This window comes from Haplochromis burtoni, unplaced genomic scaffold (assembly GCF_018398535.1).
Source record: "Haplochromis burtoni strain Fernald_Lab_line unplaced genomic scaffold, NCSU_Asbu1 Contig_756, whole genome shotgun sequence".
Classification (NCBI taxonomy): Eukaryota; Metazoa; Chordata; class Actinopteri; order Cichliformes; family Cichlidae; genus Haplochromis; species Haplochromis burtoni.
Genome location: NW_024583117.1, coordinates 24,453 through 44,428, shown reverse-complemented (window position 1 = coordinate 44,428; position 19,976 = coordinate 24,453). Strand labels below are relative to the sequence as shown.

The window sequence follows — 19,976 nt, the reverse complement described above, 5'->3', positions numbered from 1 at the left end:
ACACGACCAAGACAAAAACTCGGTATTTCGTAAACAAAATAAAAAAAAAAAAAAAAAAAGGATTTCTTCATAACACACGGGAAAAGAGCCAGGGAAACAGAGTTAACGATAAAACCCCTTAAAACCATGAATTTCATACCCGGTACCAAACGCCTCACGGACTGGTGGTTGGGGACCACTGATTTAGAACAGTCCAAATTCGAGGGCCTTTCCTCATGTAGATAACAAACTGCAATTCAGTAATAGGGGCATTTTGTCTGCCCAAGAAAAAGAAGCTTGCCTTATATGTGACATTAGCAACTCCTTACAAATCTATTATAACAAATTAATTTTTTATTAAAAAATAAATAAATCAGCATTAAATCATCTTTATCAGAGGACTGAAATTCAAACAAACAAAAATATTTTACACAGTCAAAAACTGCTGTGATTGTACCACCTTCAAATACAGTAATGTAAAGTTCGTCTGTCTGTACCTTAAGATTTAAATAATGATCATTGGCTAAAACTTGCTGTATTCCTGATGCAGCCCTCCCCATTTCTCCAGGCCTGGGATCCAGTGCTAAGAGTATATGTGCACACTTCTTAAGTATTTACCTTTTGCAAGTTAAAAAACTCAATCTGAAATATGCAGGCAGACATTTCAGTCTTCACCTGCTTACAACTAAATCAGTGGTTTCCAAACTCTTTTTGCTAGGCCCCCCTTTGTTTTACAAGAAAAATGTTCTCACTGTAACTTTACTGTATAAAGAGCTAACATCTCCAAAATGTCAGGAGTAGTTCTGACATTCTAAAAATCAAGAATGTGGGATACTGTTTGTCTGTGATTTAAACAGCCCAGCATGTGCACCCAATGAAGGGGAAACCAATGCTGTAGGGGAGACCAAAGGGAAGACATGCTTCACCATATTTTCTAGTCTTTGGCTTGGAATGAAGTTGGTTTGGAAACATATTCAGCTATGCTTCATCTCCTGCTTTGCGTTTCTGTGGGGCCCCGTGCTAGCAGTGTCCAAGCGTTTTGCTCCCTTTTCATACCGTGCCCCCCCTGCAATGGCTCTGCGCCCCCCCCAGGGGGCGGGCCCCACACTGTGGCAAGGTCTGAACTAAATAATGATATATCCGTCAACATATTTATTTGGATACTTTAACATGGGGACCAGCTCACTGTTAAGAGCCACTAGTGGACACTAGAGGGACTGCAGGTTTTGGTGTTTTGTCTGCAGCCACCCCATCAAAAAACCGTAGAAACGCCCCTGAATGATGGATGTGACTGGAGAAGACATGAAAAGCAGACAGGTCCGCTTTGAAGGCGTTTTTTAATGCAGATTTGTGATATTTCCGCAGTGCTTGTGTACTCAGCTGCCGGTAAAGGTCATGTGGAGATTCAGTACCGCTGCAGGGGAACCGGAGGAGTCGTGACTTGCAGCCCGGTGCGGTGTCTCTTTAAGCGCAGGGCGGTGAGCAGATTTCCGATCGTGCACGAAGCGGATTACAGTCCCTGACATCAGTCCTCCTCATCCTCCTCCTCTTCCTCCTGCTCCTGTTCCTGCTGCTCAGCTGATCCGGAGGATTCCCTCTGCGGGGACACTCAGCACAGCCCCGCCTGTATGCTCGCCTCCGCTCGCCTCCATCATGGACTTCAACGTGAAAAAACTGGCTTCTGATGCGGGGGTCTTCTTCACCCGGGCCGTGCAGGTAAGACCGGACCTCCCTCCAGCTGCAGGCGGTGATGTGTGGACCGATTTACTGCTAGGCTCTCACTGCATCCCGTTGGGCCTGGAGCTCGATTAAAGCATCTGAAGCCTTGCGTTTTCTTCGTGAGGTCTGTGGGTATAACGGAGTGTATTTGTGTGGCGTGTTTTCCATGCAGACCGAGCAGCCCGCTGCGTGTAAGCCGATAAAGGTTTGTCTAGCCTCGATCCATTATTGATGGCTGTGATCGGGTGCATCACCCATGTGACTCCAGCAGACTCTGTCCTGCTCCCCTCCAACTCCCCAACATAGAGATTCATTCATTTATCTGGCTCACCAGCAGTAAACAGCATTAAATCCTTCACTCTCGAGAACTTGTACACCAAACCTCATTCGAAAAATTGGAAATTCATTGATAAAGTCTGTGCTACGAGTCAGGTAATGAGCAGAACAATACTGGATCTTTAGGCTTCAGTAAGAAATTCGGCAGCCATATGATACACTTTTTATTAAAAGCTTAAAAAGGTCTCCCATCTCACTCAACAAAGAAAGAGAAGACATCAAAACTGTATTTAAAACGTTATAATCAGGATACATTGAATTGTTACAGTAAGAAGCAAATATAAGATTAAAGTAAAAAAAAAAATGAGGGCACTTCAAAGAGTCAAGTTTTTAAGCCCTGTTTCAAACGAACTCACCATATTTTCAGGATGTTTGTTCCACAGCTGGAGAGCATGAAAACTGAAAGCTACTTCACTTTGTTTAGTTCCCATTTGTCGCAAGTAAATTCACATGCATCTATACCCAAGTTCATTTAGTGCTGCGTAGACTAAGAGCTGGGTTCTTGGGATCCCCTTTGGGCATTAGTGGGTGAGTTGCAGTTGTCTGTCACCTGTAAAGACAATAGTCTACAGTGCAGGAGGTCAAACTGACTTTCATTAAAGGCTGAAGTCGGTTTGGGATCACATCAAGGGCCACATAAAAACAGGGTCTTCTGTATAATATTGTTGAACATTGTGGATAGAATTTAATCTGCATAAAAGCCTCAATGACGCAACAAAAATTCAACAAGTTGCCTCATTGTTTCTGAGCAAGTCGAGCACAACAGCTGCTTATTTTCACTGTTTCTGTTAAAATCCTGAACATGGATCCACGTCACACCAACTCTGCAGTTAGAGCTGGATGTTGTCCATGAGCTTAAAAACTTGTGGTCTGACCAATGCATGAACAATGCATGAATGCATTTTTTCTGGGGGGGGTTTTCTAGTCAGAAATCATTGAATTTATTGCTAAGTTATTATGCTGTTAAAGATTTCTTTATTTGAAGAGTGACACTTCATCCTATCCAGACAGAGGCTCTTCTGACTTCACCAAACATGAACGTTCACAGTATAATTCAAAGATTAAAATAATGTATTTTAAATCATTTAAGAATAATATTAATCAATAAAAGGAGAAAAGTCCAGTGAAGCATATTAACTGGTTTATTCTGCACACTGCTGCTCCTATTGGAAAAAATGAACCCATGAATGCAACAAGGTCAGACTGCTTTCCTGGAGGTTGTCCAAGTGCATTGTGGGAAAACACAGGAAACCAATGAAGGCAGGAAGCGGGATAAAAAAACAAACAAAAAACAGCTCTGCACAACACCAGAAAACCATTAACTGTTTCTGTATTTTACATGTCTACACGTGTCATATATGACTCACGGACTGGGAGTGAAAGGGTTCCTGCACACTGACTTTAAAAGTCTGACCAACCATTAGTGAGACACTAAGAGAGAGAGGGAGAGAAAGAGACTCAGTCGTTGTGTGTGTGTCTCTTTGTGGTTGGTGCTGCCAGGGCCGGCCCGTGGCATAGGCCGTATAGACAAATGCTAAGGGCGTCGTCCCTCAGGGGGCGCCACGCCAGTGCCACAAATGTTGAAAAAAAAAAAAGTTGGTACTATTATTTCTAAATACAAAAAATAATCCCACGTTAATTAAAATGCAAAGTAAAGCTTATTTAATAGAAATATTATTTGTTACAACATTACACTACACTGCTGATGTAGGGGGGCGCCACCTAAAATCTTGCCTAGGGCGCCAGATTGGTTAGGGCCGTTTCTGGGTGCTGCGTCTGGGTGCAGATTTTGACACAATGCAACTACAGTACTGGATGTTGTGTTTTAGTGGTGCCAGTGACCAAGCAAAAAACTTAATAAGCAAATTTAAAGACCGTTAGATTAAATTTTGTATTTGGGTAAACACTCAAATTTATCCCAGTTTGACTCTTCAAGATTCAAGATTCAAAAGCTTTATTGTCAATACAGCAGTATACACAGTATACAGAAATTCTGTTTCATCCCAAGCCACCCATGGTGCATAAAAGATATAACTCCAAGTGATATAAAACTAGAAATTGCAAAGTGCTGAGTTAATGTATTTTGCATAGTCCTTAAATTGCTCTGCTGTAAAGGATGGGAACGGTTAATTAAATACCCACAAATTAATTAAAACTTGGTGGACCTACGGCTTTTACAGTCCCTAAGGCCCTAAGTGGAGTCCAGTAATCCAGCCCTGAATAAGAGACTGTCCATCGTAGAGCTCCTGAATACCTGCCAGTACTTTTGCCTTTTAAAGAACCGATCTGGCCCATGAAGCTGCTGTCAGTCAGAGCTTCTCCCTGCTGCTTGGTGACAGTGACGGTGAATTCCTCAGCCTGCCTCTGAAGTCCAGCTGGCCGCCGTCACTGTATGTCAGTCAGATTTGAATGAAAGAAATCATCTGACAGCCCGGCCTGATACCACAGATGGTGATCGTTGGCCTCAGTTATTAGAGAGCAGAACTGGGCCTTCTCATCTTTGATTGCATAAGACATGCTTCAAAGTTCCAGTTAGTGAGAATAAAAACTTATGTGTAAGTTAGAAACTGAGGTTTAAGATAATTTGTCTGGGTCTTAAAATATGATGGGTTTGTTCTGATTATTATAGAATTGCGATCATAAAGATCGAGTAAACGGTGGATGAAGAGCATGAGGACAACTTTAAAAATTAAGATATTTTCACATTGGTTTGTAAAACCTTTGAGATTTTCTGTAATTTCTGTATAAATAAAAACTAAAATGCCATGTGATCCTTTTTTTTTTTTTTAATGAACATCCTTTTGAAGTAGATGAAGAGAACCTTTGGACTTAGTCAAGGATTACCTTTTAATCTTGGGAATGCCAACCGAACAGTGACAAACTCTATTGATTTGGTGGTTTGTTGGTAGATAATTCATTCTGTTAAGTAAGTAATTCAATCTGTGACTTGTTGATTATGTCGCACTTCTTCTAATATGATCACAGATTAAGCATTATTAGAGATTTTACGATATGTACGCTGTGTTCACTGCATCATTCCATGTTTGGCACTGATCACCACCTGCACTCATGTATATATCATGTATATATCTATCTACTTAGCACTTTTAATTCTTATTCTTATTTTTATTTATTTATTTATTTATTTTTTCATGTCTATTTATTATTTATATGACAGTATGTTTGCACTGAAGCACCGCAGCAATTTCCTAATGTTGTAAACCTGCTCAACATTTGGCAATAAAACCCTTTCTGATTCTGATTCTGATATAGTATTCCATAGAAATCTATGCAATAACTGTTGAGATGTTCACTCAAAGCTCCAAACATCAGCCCCATGCAGTCCCTCTCCACCTACGTTGGCCCGTGGCCCAAACGAGAATGGATTCCACCAAAAAAACAATTGGTGCCAGCAAAGTTGGAATGATGTTGAAGTGGCTATTGGACCCCTACAAAGCTTTTGGCAGATGCAGATCAGAATATTCCCCATGAAGTTACCCCAACTTCTGTAAAAATGCTATGTGATGATCAACTCTCAAAACTGTCAAAATATCAGCTGGTTTTCATAATCCAAACCGGCACTAGAACTGTGTGGTGATGGGCAGTGGATGACCTGGTTTAGATTCATACAGTCGTTGTTCTTCTAGAGCTTGTTTGCCTGTTATCAGTGTCATCTACCTGTGGCTTTTCACTCTTAGTTCACAGAAGAGAAGCTTGGCCAGGCTGAGAAGACTGAGTTGGATCCACACTTGGAGAACCTGATCACTCGTGCCGACTCCACCAAGAATTGGACTGAAAAGATCTTAAAACAAACAGAGGTGCTACTGCAGCCCAATCCAAGTAAGTTCTATACATCGTGGAAGTTCCCCTACATATACAGGGAGTGCAGAATTATTAGGCAAATGAGTATTTTGTCCACATCATCCTCTTCATGCATGTTGTCTTACTCCAAGCTGTATAGGCTCTAAAGCCTACTACCAATTAAGCATATTAGGTGATGTGCATCTCTGTAATGAGAAGGGGTGTGGTCTAATGACATCAACACCCTATATCAGGTGTGCATAATTATTAGGCAACGTCCTTTCCTTTGGCAAAATGGGTCAAAAGAAGGACTTGACAGGCTCAGAAAAGTCAAAAATAGTGAGATATCTTGCAGAGGGATGCAGCAGTCTCAAAATTGCAAAGCTTCTGAAGCGTGATCATCGAACAATCAAGCGTTTCATTCAAAATAGTCAACAGGGTCGCAAGAAGCGTGTGGAAAAACCAAGGCGCAAAATAACTGCCCATGAACTGAGAAAAGTCAAGCGTGCAGCTGCCAAGATGCCACTTGCCACCAGTTTGGCCATATTTCAGAGCTGCAACATCACTGGAGTGCCCAAAAGCACAAGGTGTGCAATACTCAGAGACATGGCCAAGGTAAGAAAGGCTGAAAGACGACCACCACTGAACAAGACACACAAGCTGAAACGTCAAGACTGGGCCAAGAAATATCTCAAGACTGGTTTTTCTAAGGTTTTATGGACTGATGAAATGAGAGTGAGTCTTGATGGGCCAGATGGATGGGCCCGTGGCTGGATTGGTAAAGGGCAGAGAGCTCCAGTCCGACTCAGACGCCAGCAAGGTGGAGGTGGAGTACTGGTTTGGGCTGGTATCATCAAAGATGAGCTTGTGGGGCCTTTTCGGGTTGAGGATGGAGTCAAGCTCAACTCCCAGTCCTACTGCCAGTTTCTGGAAGACACCTTCTTCAAGCAGTGGTACAGGAAGAAGTCTGCATCCTTCAAGAAAAACATGATTTTCATGCAGGACAATGCTCCATCACACGCGTCCAAGTACTCCACAGCGTGGCTGGCAAGAAAGGGTATAAAAGAAGAAAAACTAATGACATGGCCACCTTGTTCACCTGATCTGAACCCCATTGAGAACCTGTGGTCCATCATCAAATGTGAGATTTACAAGGAGGGAAAACAGTACACCTCTCTGAACAGTGTCTGGGAGGCTGTGGTTGCTGCTGCACGCAATGTTGATGGTGAACAGATCAAAACACTGACAGAATCCATGGATGGCAGGCTTTTGAGTGTCCTTGCAAAGAAAGGTGGCTATATTGGTCGCTGATTTGTTTTTGTTTTGTTTTTGAATGTCAGAAATGTATATTTGTGAATGTGGAGATGTTATATTGGTTTCACTGGTAAAAATAAATAATTGAAATGGGTATATATTTGTTTTTTGTTAAGTTGCCTAATAATTATGCACAGTAATAGTCACCTGCACACACAGATATCCCCCTAAAATAGCTAAAACTAAAAACAAACTAAAAACTACTTCCAAAAACATTCAGCTTTGATATTAATGAGTTTTTTGGGTTCATTGAGAACATGGTTGTTGTTCAATAATAAAATTATTCCTCAAAAATACAACTTGCCTAATAATTCTGCACTCCCTGTATAAAGTCGCATCTTCAACTCTGCGCACGGGGTTTAAAGAAGATGTAGTTCTTAAACTTGTTGACAAAAGATCTGTTCATACGTGTTTTGCTAATTGTTGCTCAGTAACATTAAGCTTTGAAACTAAAAGTTAAGGTTTCTACTAAAGAAATTTCCCTGGGAAGCAGAAACCGGTTGAGCTCTATCATTTCCACCAGAAGTTCCCGAATTCCAGCGATAGATTATTTCCCCCTTTCCCCTTTTGTTGAACTGTATATGTAATAAGTCTTTGCTCAGGAGCTAGTATTTTCTGAAGATTGACAACCTTCCCGTGTTAACAACTAATGCTAAGTGGTCATGTATAAAAGCTTTTTAATCTTGCAATTTTTTAATGCTCTACATTTCTGAGAAACCACTACTAAAAGCAGGATTTGTTTTTAGTGTCTGACAGTAATTGAAAATAATTAGCCAGGGGGATTTTGTGTTTGGACTAACAAGAAAGTCGAAGCTTCCGAGGTTGTTAGGTCAGAATTTGAGACAATTTCCCAAATTAATTTTAGTTTAATCAGTTTAACTTGCTGGAGGAACCTTTACCCTGGGGAAGGTTCCTGGACGTTAGTTCCTGGGTGTCTTGGGAACTTTCTCTGGAAATGTGCCTTTTAGAAGCTTTTATAGTTAAACGTGAACATGATTGGGTTTTTGGGAGTAATGCCTAACCTTTGACCTGTGTATTTTGTACCCTCCATGCTTCAGTTGACCACACTGGTAAGTCTTGGCCTTGTTTCCCAGAGTGCTTTGTGTAAAAAGCCTCCTCAGCATTGTGATGTGACTACAGATTATACATACATAGCTGTGGTCAAAAGTTTCCATAAACTCATCATGGGCAGGAATGTCAAAGTAATCTTGGGCTTGAGAGGTGGTGTAGAGGCATAAGGTTGGAAAGCCTCACATTTACTCCTCCAAACACACATATTGTCATTGTGGCCAAATAGCGGTGTTCATTTTAGAGCAGGGGCTTCATTGTGGGTTGGTACCCTCTCAATCCAAGGTGGTGTAAAGCTCTAGATAGTTTATTAAAAGCCCAAAATTACTCTGGTTTTTCATGCACATAAACTTCTGACGACATCTGTAGTCTAGCACATACCACAGACCTACAGTACGGCCCCACATTTTAAGCTTCAGGCACCGTCTGCTGTGCTGTTTAAGGTCTGAACTGGAGCTTGTAGATACAAACAGGTGTTGAATTACTAATGACCTTCTATTCAGGAAGACAGCTGCCAACTTTTGATGGGATACAGCCATTGATACCTTCGTGAGGCCTGGTTGATTCAAATACCATACTCGGGTACAATTGTATGTACTTGTATTTTTATTTCCCATCACACATTATACCAATCAGACCCATCAGATGGTTTGAAGTCATCCTGGAAACTATTTGGAGAAGGGCTGGTTCTTTGATGTAATGATTAGCAGGCGATTGAACCATCTGTCTGTCACTGCTTTTCATGGGCCACTTCAACCAATCATGTCACAACAGATATGATGCCACCCACAACATTTATCTGCTGTTATATGCTGTCGTTAAAAACAGGTTGAAGTCTAGATTACAGATCCATTTGTGATCCAGCTGCCATGGAAAGCAAAGGCTATACTTTCATTAGCTGAACGGAACATTGGGCTGCAGCTTTGATCTTGCTGCCAATATTTAATGATCAAAGACGCCGATCCACTCCTACCCCTGGATAGCCCTGTTGGTGGGATTGGTCAGTTGCAATTCTGGTCCCAGAGAAACATAAATGTGATACCATAGGAAGACCACTTATGTGGCAATGTCAGATAAAATATCAGATAGAAGATTATGACACTAGTGGGTTCCCACTAAAAAACGCTTCAAGAGCTGTACACGCCCACCACCGACCCCAACCACCTCCTGCCAGCTCTGATGCAGCTTGAATTATTAATAACCAAGGTTACATCTGTGCATAAGTGAATGTTTTTCAGAAACGCCAACATGTCTGCACTTACTGAAGATTAACTGAAGATTAAGCATCTGCAGTGAACTGGTGTTTACACATAGCGTATCAGAGGAATTTGGAGGAATGTTTCCCCATTTAAAAAAAACTTATTTTATAAGCAAAGATAACCTTTGGTATTAAGAGTAAACTATGGATAAATTCAAGACAAAAATGACAGCAAATTACCTTTTGTTAAACTCTCTTTGTTCAGAGAGATTAATAACACCTTTCGTACAATTGGACTCTTAAATGTAGGATAATAAACAGTGTGGGATATTCCTTTTAATGTGTTGGTCACAGTTGTCTTTTTATCACCTTGTATCCAGGTGCTCGGATCGAGGAGTTCATCTATGACAAGCTGGACAAGAAGCTTCCCTCCAGGACGACCAACGCGGAGCTGCTGGGTCAGTACATGCTGGACGCCGCCATCGAATTCGGTTCAGACACGCCATACGGTGAGTGGACCTGCAGCTGAAACTGACACTGCTGCAGCTAATGACTCATGAAGCTCTAAATGCTCCTCTGAAGCAGCTCTCTTTCTGTTAGCAGTTAAAGAGCACACCATTTTACAACATTTTCGAGAAAACAAAAAAAAATGTGGATGTGGATGCTGCTTAAACAGCTAAAACACACTTTAGTCCAAATTGTATTTAAAAACCGATTTGATTGTTTTGTCTCCATCAAACCTGTGGTTTGAACCTGAGTGTGCTGCTGTGCTGTTGTAACTGTAGGCAAGACCCTGATCACAGTAGCGGAATACCAGAAGAGGCTCGGAGGAGCCGAGCGCGAGTTCCTCCACACTTCAGCCGTCACTTTCCTCTCACCTCTGCGCAACTTCCTGGAGGGAGACTGGAGGACCATATCAGTGAGTGTGTAGTATGAAAATATGGTAGTATATGTAAATACGGACGTGCTGATACAAAATAGGAATGAAGTCTTTGCAGCTGTAAGCATCCTTATTACATCCTTTAGGAAAGCAAAAGAGAAAGTGCCATCCCAGAATTCACAGCATCATTAAAAACAACAGTGATGTGTCGGTCGCGAATGAAACTGCTCTTAGAGCCAGCTCTTTGAAGTGAATGACGCGAGCCGTGGGTTGTTTTTTTTTTTTTTTTCTTTCTCTCACCCTCTCTCTCTCTCGCACTTTTTTCCGCTTCACTCTGCACGCGAGCCTTGTGCTTGCGCTGGGCAGAGGGGGGAGGGGCAGTAATTACACTCACAGTAGCACAGGAACAGAGCGGGAGGGAGAGAGAGAAAAAGAGCCAGGGACAACAACGTCACATTACAAAGATCATCCACAACTATTTTCAGTTGCAGATGATAAAGGATTCAGAGTTTATTCATGCAGGCCCATATGACAGAGAATATGCATCTTCTTTTTGTTTTCATATTTTAATTTATATTTAATTGTGTTGTGGTTTGCAGTGTTTTGTGTTGTTTCAGTTTAAATTTGTTTAAAAGGAAAAAGCTGAAAATTTAAATAGTTAAAAGTTGAAATGTGAATAGTTGGTTTTTGTATTATATGATTTATTTATTACATTTTATGTGGAGTGAATAAATAAAAGTATATTTACGGTGGCCCGTACAGACAAAACATGTACAAAACACAACAGAAGTGCTCTAGGATGCTGGGCGCAGTGTTGAGCTTTTGTTACCTGGTGGCTACACAAGCCAGGAAGTACCAACGACCGGATTTGGTGTGTGGTAGTAACATGTAAATGAACATTTTTTTATTCAATTTTTTGTATATATATGAGTGCTTGTGTATAAATACACAAACCATACACATATGCTTTCAATTGTGTTATTTAAGTGATCTAGGTAGCTCTGTTTTGGAAGTTCAGTTAACTCTAGGAATGTGTTTTGGAGTTTGCGTGTGCCTTGTCTCTAGGGGCCACCGTATATATTTATATATAAATAAAACCATGTTTTTTTAGATTAGTGATTCCTTTTGTGCATAATTTCATATTGTTGTTAATAATAAATTAATGAAAGCAACAAAACAACCTGAAGAGCCGGTTGGGAGTCGAAAGAGCCGGCTCTCTAAAAAGAGCCGGAAATCCCATCACTAAAATACAAACAGTCAACATGGCTGTGTGGTGAATATCATGAAAATGTTCATTAATAGTGTGTTTTTCATTTAATGCCATAACCTGCTGATATGTTTGAACCTTTAAAACCGCAGCTGAACTCTGACCTTTACACAGCTGCAATAACAGATGAGTAGGTTTCAGTGACAGCGTTGGCATGCATGATGATCTCAAGCATACCTGAAGTGAGAATTTGGACAAAGTTAAACTACTGACAAAGTTTAACTTGTAATTTGCACTTATTGGAAATCTCAGCAAGTCTCAAAATGTTAAAAATCGCAGTAATATCATATTGTGATTTGTGATAATATCGTATCGTATTGAGAGCAGTCAGACTCTCTGAGCAGCAAACCTCTCCTTTCCTCTGTCCTGACCAGTTCTTCTTCACATTTTTCCCTAACCTCATGACTTTTTCCACAAAAAAAGAGTGACTGGGAAAGGGAAAGTGGGAAAGGAAAGCAATACATAGGAAAAAGTGCTTACCAAAATAAAGCGGGAAGCTGAAAGAAAGAAGAAAATGTTCCTAACGCAAAGATAAAGAAGGGAAAGAATATCAGTAAAAATAAAATGGTGATCAAAACACAAATCCTGAACTCAGAGTCAGAGTGATGTACTCGCTGCTGAAGGTCTTCAGGGTGATGATGTGTTGCACAGGTTTGCTGCAGGTTTGATCCTCGCAGTTGTTCCTGAATGAATCTTTTTTTTTCCTCGTGCAGAAAGAGAGGCGGCTGCTGGAGAATCGCCGGCTGGATCTGGACATCTGTAAGGCACGCCTGAAAAAAGCCAAGCTGGCAGAAGCCAAAGCGGCGGTGAGATCAAATTTCAACAGTTCTTCTTCTACCCTAAGATCAGAAACCATCAGAGCACAGCCAGACTCAGACAGCTTTAAGTGAAGTCAGTCAGGTGCTCATTTTGTTCTTGTTTTGGTCACATGTTCAGAGTGCATGTGTGCAGATTCACCTCTGACATGTTGGAGAGCTTACTGGCTGGCTGCGCTGCTTGTCGCATGTTTGTCAGATTCATGAAGGAAAAGTTCCTAACGCTTCTTTATGCACCAACTCTGCATGGAAATCTTACAAACAGTCTTTTGGTTTAGTCTTTAAAAACTCCAACAGATGCAGTGGACGCCTCGTTAGCAGACGGGTTGATGGCTGCTCTGTTAACACTCGTAGAGCAGCAGATGTCTCAGCCATGACCGGATTATCAGAACTAAAGTCCAGTTCAGTGATCACTGGGAGCCTTCAGAGTTCATCTGTTCACCATCACATTGATTTTAAAGTGATTTAATCTAACACAGCTACCTCAGATTATCCTATGCATGCAGGAATGTAAGAAAACAAACACGGTAAACCTGATATTAGTTGATGCTGGTGAGCTATCTCAGACGCCTGTGGTACCAACAACTCTGAATCAGGAACAGCAGGGGGCGCCCGTGTCACAAAACAAAACATCAGTACCGGTTTACTCCGATCAAATGAGCCCTTCAGTAGTAGATTTATGACAGGGATTAATAATCTTTTACATCACAAGAGACATTTTATGGGGATTTTTGATCCTCAAAAATCTTAATGGGGCCACAAAACATATTTAAGCTTAAAAATGGAAGGTCCAATCAATCCAATCAATGTCATTCATGTTAGTAATTCAGATATTTTAACACAAGATACTTTAAGTTCAATTTTATTTCTACAGCATATTTAAAAGCAACAAAGTTGATGGAAGTTCTTTACAAGTTAGTTTAAAACAAACAAGAAAAGACCATAGACCAATAAATAAATATTATAAAGTAAGTCGTGAAAACAAACAATAAATTTAACTTACAACAAGCTAAAAAAAGACACTACCGGTACAAGATAAAAAAAAAAAAAGCCAGATGGGACTCAACATGAAACTTAATTTAAAGCAAAGGTAAACGAAGTGAGTTTGAAGACAGGATTTAAAAGAATCTCCAGCACAAATATGGAGTTTCAGGTTATTCCAGAGTCTCAGGGCTTCAACTCGAGACCTCAGCAGTCAGAGGAACTTTAGCTGCTTTAAATCTAGAAACCTGAACAGAGGTAGAGTCGGTGTAAACCTGCTAAAACCGCAGTGATGTGATCATGTTTCTAACACCTGTTAAAAGATGAGCAGCAGTATTTTGGACAAACTACAGATGAGTTTTCAAGACACACCTGTAGAGAATTACAGGCATGAATGAGGTTTTTCATGGAGGACGATAGGATTTCTAAAATTATAGAAGCTGAAAAACTTCTACTTCCAATAAAACACAAAATTTTTAAAGTGGAAGAAAAATCTACCAGCATGATCAGACCTTCCTCTGTTTGTGAAAAAAAAATCAAATCAAAAGTGTCCTTTTAGTAAACTTTAATAAATAAAACCACACAGCAGCTTTAAAAGGAGATAAATTATTCACTGTGACGTCTCTTTGGGGTCAGCAGGGGTCACAGGTTAAATGCTGTGGATGCTTCCAGCTTCAGGCTCAATGATCCGCTCTCGTTGTGGTTGCTTTGTGCTTCCTGCTAACATGTTTTTCTTTGTCTGCTCACGGTTTGTAACTGCATGACAACCTGTGTTTGTTTCCTCCTCCTTGCTCTCCTTTGCTGTAGGCTACACCTGATTTTCAGGAGACTCGGCCTCGAAATTATGTTCTTTCTGCCAGTGCATCAGCGGTAAGAGAAACGAGCAGCATCGCAGAGCTCATGGCTCACATGACAATCAAGAAACTGCATTTTTAACATGTCATATGCAAACAACTCCATAAGAAGCTAACAGCAGCATCTTTAAGTCTGACCGGCAGCTGCAGCTGTTAACACAGGCTTGTTTAACAATCGGGTCTCCATTTACCATCAACCTGTTTATGTATTTTCTTTGGTTTTACTTATTATCAAAAATTTAATTTTTCTTTCTTTTTATATTAAAATATACTAATTTCATGGCAATCACAAATGAACAAAGTGAACCGGAAGTGAGGACAGTGGGGGAAAAAACAGCCGTATGATTTTTCTAAAAAAAAAACCCAAAATGCAACAATTTCTGCATATGTTGGAAATATATGAAAATGGATTTTTAATTGTATTTTTATTTATTTTCTTTTTGAGAAAGCAACCTCACTAGTCAAATAAACAAAAATAGCCTGAGGTGAGGAAAGTGAGCCGTCATTAAAAAAAGAGCCATTCTGTCACATTAAATATGAATTTATAATTAATGACTCATCAGGTTACACAAAGGTTACATTGACAAACAGAAAAAAGCCAAATGAAAACAATTGTATCCATAATGTAGGTGCAGAAACGTACAAGTCTGATTTACTCTCTTAGTTTTAAATTATTATTATCATTATTGTTATTAATGATAATGATAATAATAACAACAATGAAACAAGCCTTGTTCTGATGGAGGTTTCTTCCTATTAAAAGGGAGTTTTTCCTTCCCACTCTCGCCAAAGTGTTGCTCATGGTGGGTGATCTGATCGTTGGGGTTTCTCCGTATTAATGTGTCTTTAATTTACAGTGTAAAGAACGTCGAGGCCGCTGTTATTGTGGTGAAATAAAACGGAAATGAACTATCACTCCCCTGATACTAGTACTGCTACTGTTATTAGTGCTGCTACTGCTTCTGCTACCAGTCTTGCTATCAATATGATTTCAGCTACTGTAAAATAGAATTTCCCAATAATGGGCAGAAATACTATTTATTATTCTTTTTTATTATTATTATTTATGTATTCTTTTTTCTTTTTTTTTTGCTTGCTTGAGAAAAGGAAACCCAATAAGCTAAAGGTTTTGTGTTTCACTGCTTCAGTTTTTTTTAATGGTTCTCAGATGTATTAAAAAAACTGTTCAAATCAAAATGTAGTTTTGCCACAGCTGTATTAGCAAACACTGCAGGCTGCTGCTGTCACTAACAATTTGCTGCTTAAATGAAAGTTAAATAAACAGAAAAGGGGGAAAAAAAATCTAATTTCATTACCAGGATCTCAGATTTTTAATCTGAGCAGCATTTTTCTGCAATTCGCACTCAAAAAGTTTTTTGTTTTTTTTTTGACTGAAACGCACACGTGACAGCTTTTTAACCCAGTGAGATCCTGACCTGTTGTTTTTAGAGGACAACACAAGAGTTTATTTCTTTACTTCTGCTGGAACGTTTATAATTTCAAAGAAAGCTCAGGGATGAACAATAGGAAGGTATAAAAATGAAAACACAACACAGCATGTAATCTAAACCTGGCCGTGTCTTCTCAGAAGAAAAGCTGTTTACAGAAGTCTGTGAGCACAGATGAGGAACACAAAGATCTGAAAGTGAGATTTGTTTTATCTCAGCTGAACCCATCAGGACTCTGGAGTTTACACTTCACTGGCTCCTTTATTTTGTGCTAACACCTAGAAAATAAAAAGTTGTCAGATTGCAGATTTCACAGCATGAGTGATCTTTCAGGGCTGTGTTTTGAATGTTTAGTCAAGCATGTGGTGTTAGCCATGAGATAACCGTGTTTGTGCATGACGTGTTACAGATGACACAAGCATGTTTGAGCATGGTTATTATTGTTTAGTTTTGGCTCTGATGCTTTTTAAATGAGGCCTTGTTGAAGTTTATTGTACGTCCATGTGAAATAAAACAAAAACGGCAGCTTCAGCTCAAACAGAAACACCGCTCAGCAGAACCTGGAAGAAGCATGGACTTTTATTTTGAAAAATCACTGTAATTCATTGGAGTCATAAGTTCTTAATTATTTTTATGATCAAATCACATTCCCTGATAAATACAGTCCCTGGGATCCTTGTCACTTTATATTCAACTATCTTGTATTTGTAACCTGCCTGATTTTTATGGCTTCATTTACGATCGTGGCTCAAGAGTTGGGAGTTCACCTTGTAATCGGAAGGTTGCAGGTTTGAGCCCCGGCTTGGACAGTCTTGGTTGTTGTGTCCTTGGGCAAGACACTTCACCCATTGCCTACTGGTGGTGGTCAGAGGGCCCGGTGGCGCCAGTGTCCGGCAGCCTCGCCTCTGTCAGTGCGCCCCAGGGTGGCTGTGGCTACAATGTAGCTGCCATCACCAGTGTGTGAATGTGTGGATGAGTGGTTGTGTAAAGCGCTTTGGGGTCCTTAGGGACTAGTGAAGCGCTGTATTTGTAATACAGGCTATTTACCATTTATTTTACCATAAAATTAAAATATCCTTAAAGAGCCTCTGTGCAAAGCCTCAGTTCATGCTCAGTCTGAAACAAGCCTTTTTAGCTCCTCCCCCTTTCAGAGGGCTTTCTTCTGATTTAAGCAGAAGTGGTTGGAGCTTCAAATACCTGGTTTACAGTCGACTTAAACCTGAGGTTATACCTTCATGTTGTTATTTATTGGCCGTGTTTAATATTAGTGCTGGAAATGTATGTGACAGGAAATAATCTGTTATGTTATTTCAGACAGTTACAGTGTTTATGCAGCGTATGATTTTTTTTATTTATTTTTGATTTTTTGACCCCCTCTGTGGTTTCATTAAACCAGCTGCAGAGCGGCTGGGAGAGCTGGGACGTGGAGCCCGACCCAGTCGTGTCAGAGCAGAGGAAGGTTGGACACGTGGAGAGACTAGAAGTCCCGTGTTTGTTTAGTAGTTTGGGTAGAAAATACATGTTTTTTAGGGTGTTTCATGGTTATTTCCCCCCCTGTTTAGAATTCATGGTTGTTTTGTTCCCTCCCTTTGTTATTTTTAGAGCGCACAGAACACAGAGATAAACTAGGCATCGGTTAGGACACTCTCAGAAGATCAGATTTTAGGAAATTCACTGATTACTTTTGCAGATTGAATCAGCAAACTAGACCAAAGAGATGTCACACAGTTTCCACTGACGACTTTTCTGGTAAATTTGGGAAATAAATTAACTTTATAAAAATCTGTGAAGCTGGAGAAATGTAATAAATTGTATTCTTTGTGTGACACAAGATAGGGAGGACCGTACCTTTTATTCACAAAAAGAGCCTCAAGGTTACCGTTTCATTCATCCCAAATGGACAGGGGAATTTTTTATTTTAATGTTAATAACATTATAACAGACATGCAGTGTTTTAAAAAAATATATCATAGCCTCTTTAAATTTTTCACATTCAGACCAACACGTTGTTCAAAATGTTTTACAAATAAAAATCTGTGTGGCCTGCGTATGTATTCAGGCCCCTTTACTCTAACAGCCCTAAATAAAAGAGGTCGTCTAATAAATAAACAGAGTCCAGAGTATGTCCTTTAATCTCAGTCTAAATACAGAACACGGTTCTGTGACAGCCTCAGAGGAACATTAGAGAACAAACCGCATCGTGAAGACCAAAGAACTCACAATTTTTCACATAAACTAGTATAAACCTGCACACAGGGATGCACATCTACATGAAGTATCTGTCCATAAAGTCTTTTCAAAGCGAAAGATGCTCCCTCCCTGCTACAATACTGCATGTTTACCACCGGGGGGCGCATCTCCACACCAGTTCCTCCAGTCTTCAGCATCTGCAGAATGCAGAGTAAAGGTCGTGTGAAGTTCAGCAGCAGCTGCAAGAGGTGCGTCATCGCTGTGTTTACAGTGCATTTGAGGTCATGCTTTCCCTTTACTCAGCATCTCCTGTAACTCAGGTTCACTCAGTGAAATGATGCGTTTAAGTCTTAATTATAAACATTAGCACAGTTTATATCGCATGCTGTCGTCATAGCCCGGGTAGAAGGGCATGAATTTGGGATCATTTCACAGGGAGACCAGATCCCAACGAACCAAAAAGTGTTTGCAAAGCAAAGTGTGTAAAGGTAGCTAATGCAGGGTTTGGCATTACTAACACAAACAAAAAACTGCTTTTATTTGATTTAAATGTTTCCTTTCTGTACTGGAATTGTTCAGCAGCGGGGTTTCCCCTGTGATTTCTGCTTTCAATGCAAACAACAAAAAGCAATTTGTTGTTTCTCATTTGGAAGGTGACTCACACGATTTTATCCTTTCCCTTTGTAATCCATCTCACTTCTCCCACAGCACAGGATAGCCCCACCCACCAGTCTTATTTACAAACGGAGATTCCTGCCTTGGCATCTTTTTATAGCTCTGTGTGCTGGATGATGAAACTTGAGCATTATTTTCCAACATGGGAACATTTAAAACCTGCAAAAATCCTCAGAGTCCCACTGCGTCTCGCTAAGTAACTGAAATAAATTTTTGTTTTGGTCTTGCTCCATTTTATATGTTGCTGTTAAAACTGCTGATGCCGGTTGTTCCAGCGGCCGGTTGTTTTTTTTTTTTTTTATAAATAGCATGCTAAGGAAGAGTAAGCTATATAAATGATGAATGAAGCACTTGCTAATACCTCAATACTCTGACGTCATTATAAAGTGCTGCCAAGTTGTTTATTCTGATGTGTGCATTAGTAGATTTGTTTAGGCACAGAGGGCCAAAGGGTTTGTGGGAATGTAATGCAGGCTCGACCCCAAGTAAAAGATGGGATGTTCTGAGAAGATAGAAGTTAAAGTTAAGTGGGCTAAATAAACTTAATTAAAGTATACTTTTCTTCCATAGTTTGTGCCTAAAAATTGCCAATAAAAATTACTTTAAATCCACCTTAAATCTACCCTGATGGCTGCTTTCCCCCTTCCCTGTGTGAAACTAAAGCCCTAATGCAGATTTAGCTGTGTCTACCAAGATAATCTGCTCATCCTGACTTTTTCTTTCTTTCTGTCCTTGCCACACTCGTCTCAGCTGCTCAGTGAGGAAGTGGACAAAGTGAGTACCGTCACCAGCAGGAAGCGCTCTCTAGATTTAAAGCATGACTCGTGTTGTCAGCTTCCTTGCTTCCTCTCGTCTTGTTTTCCAGGCAGAACACGAGCTTCGCGTAGCCCAGACGGAGTTCGATCGCCAGGCTGAGGTCACCAGGCTGCTGCTTGAAGGCATCAGCAGCACACATGTGAGTCACCGCAGGCCAGTCACCCCACTGGGCTCCTGTTAAAGGCCTGGCGGTGTAAATCACTTGAATGTTTTTGTCAAAATATTGCAGATGAACACATAGGAACCAAATCATGTTATTCTCACGGTGATCTTAAATTGGTTTTAAATAAGCTTGAAATGAAATGCATGAAGGCAGACAGCTTTTAGGTGCCAGATAAAGCTTTGTTGATGTTTACACATGTTTACACATCAACGAAGCTGGCAGGCTTTAGAAACCTTTTGAACTGTCTGGATTTTTATCCAGTCGATGGTGCTGAGAAACTTTTATGTGAGCCCACCCTTCAGGCGGAGAGGTTTGTGTGGGAGTTTGGGAGCATTTCAGTGGCCTGACGTCATCTTTGTGTCTGTGTGTTTATATTGTAATATATGTGTTTATTTTTAATAAAAGTACACACACACACACACACACACACACACACACACACACACACACACACACACACACACACACACAC

At 40.3% G+C, this 19,976-nt stretch overlaps 1 protein-coding gene across 4 annotated transcripts in view; it reads left to right on the top strand.

Moving 5' to 3' along the window:
- Positions 1-1,242: 1,242 nt before the first annotated feature.
- Positions 1,243-19,976, top strand: part of LOC102293476 (SH3 domain containing GRB2 like, endophilin B2) — a 25,056-nt gene continuing 6,322 nt past the window's right edge. The window contains exons 1-9 of one of the 4 annotated variants that reach the window (XM_005950565.3): positions 1,243-1,695; positions 5,733-5,874; positions 8,208-8,219; positions 9,796-9,924; positions 10,201-10,334; positions 12,276-12,368; positions 14,166-14,228; positions 19,276-19,299; positions 19,391-19,480. In XM_005950565.3, the coding sequence (XP_005950627.3) occupies positions 1,633-1,695; positions 5,733-5,874; positions 8,208-8,219; positions 9,796-9,924; positions 10,201-10,334; positions 12,276-12,368; positions 14,166-14,228; positions 19,276-19,299; positions 19,391-19,480 (750 nt within the window). In that variant the 5' untranslated portion in view covers positions 1,243-1,632. The remainder of the gene's footprint in view (positions 1,696-5,732; positions 5,875-8,207; positions 8,220-9,795; positions 9,925-10,200; positions 10,335-12,275; positions 12,369-14,165; positions 14,229-19,275; positions 19,300-19,390; positions 19,481-19,976) is intronic. The other 3 variants (XM_005950566.3, XM_005950567.3, XM_042215555.1) reach the window with 3 other exon arrangements.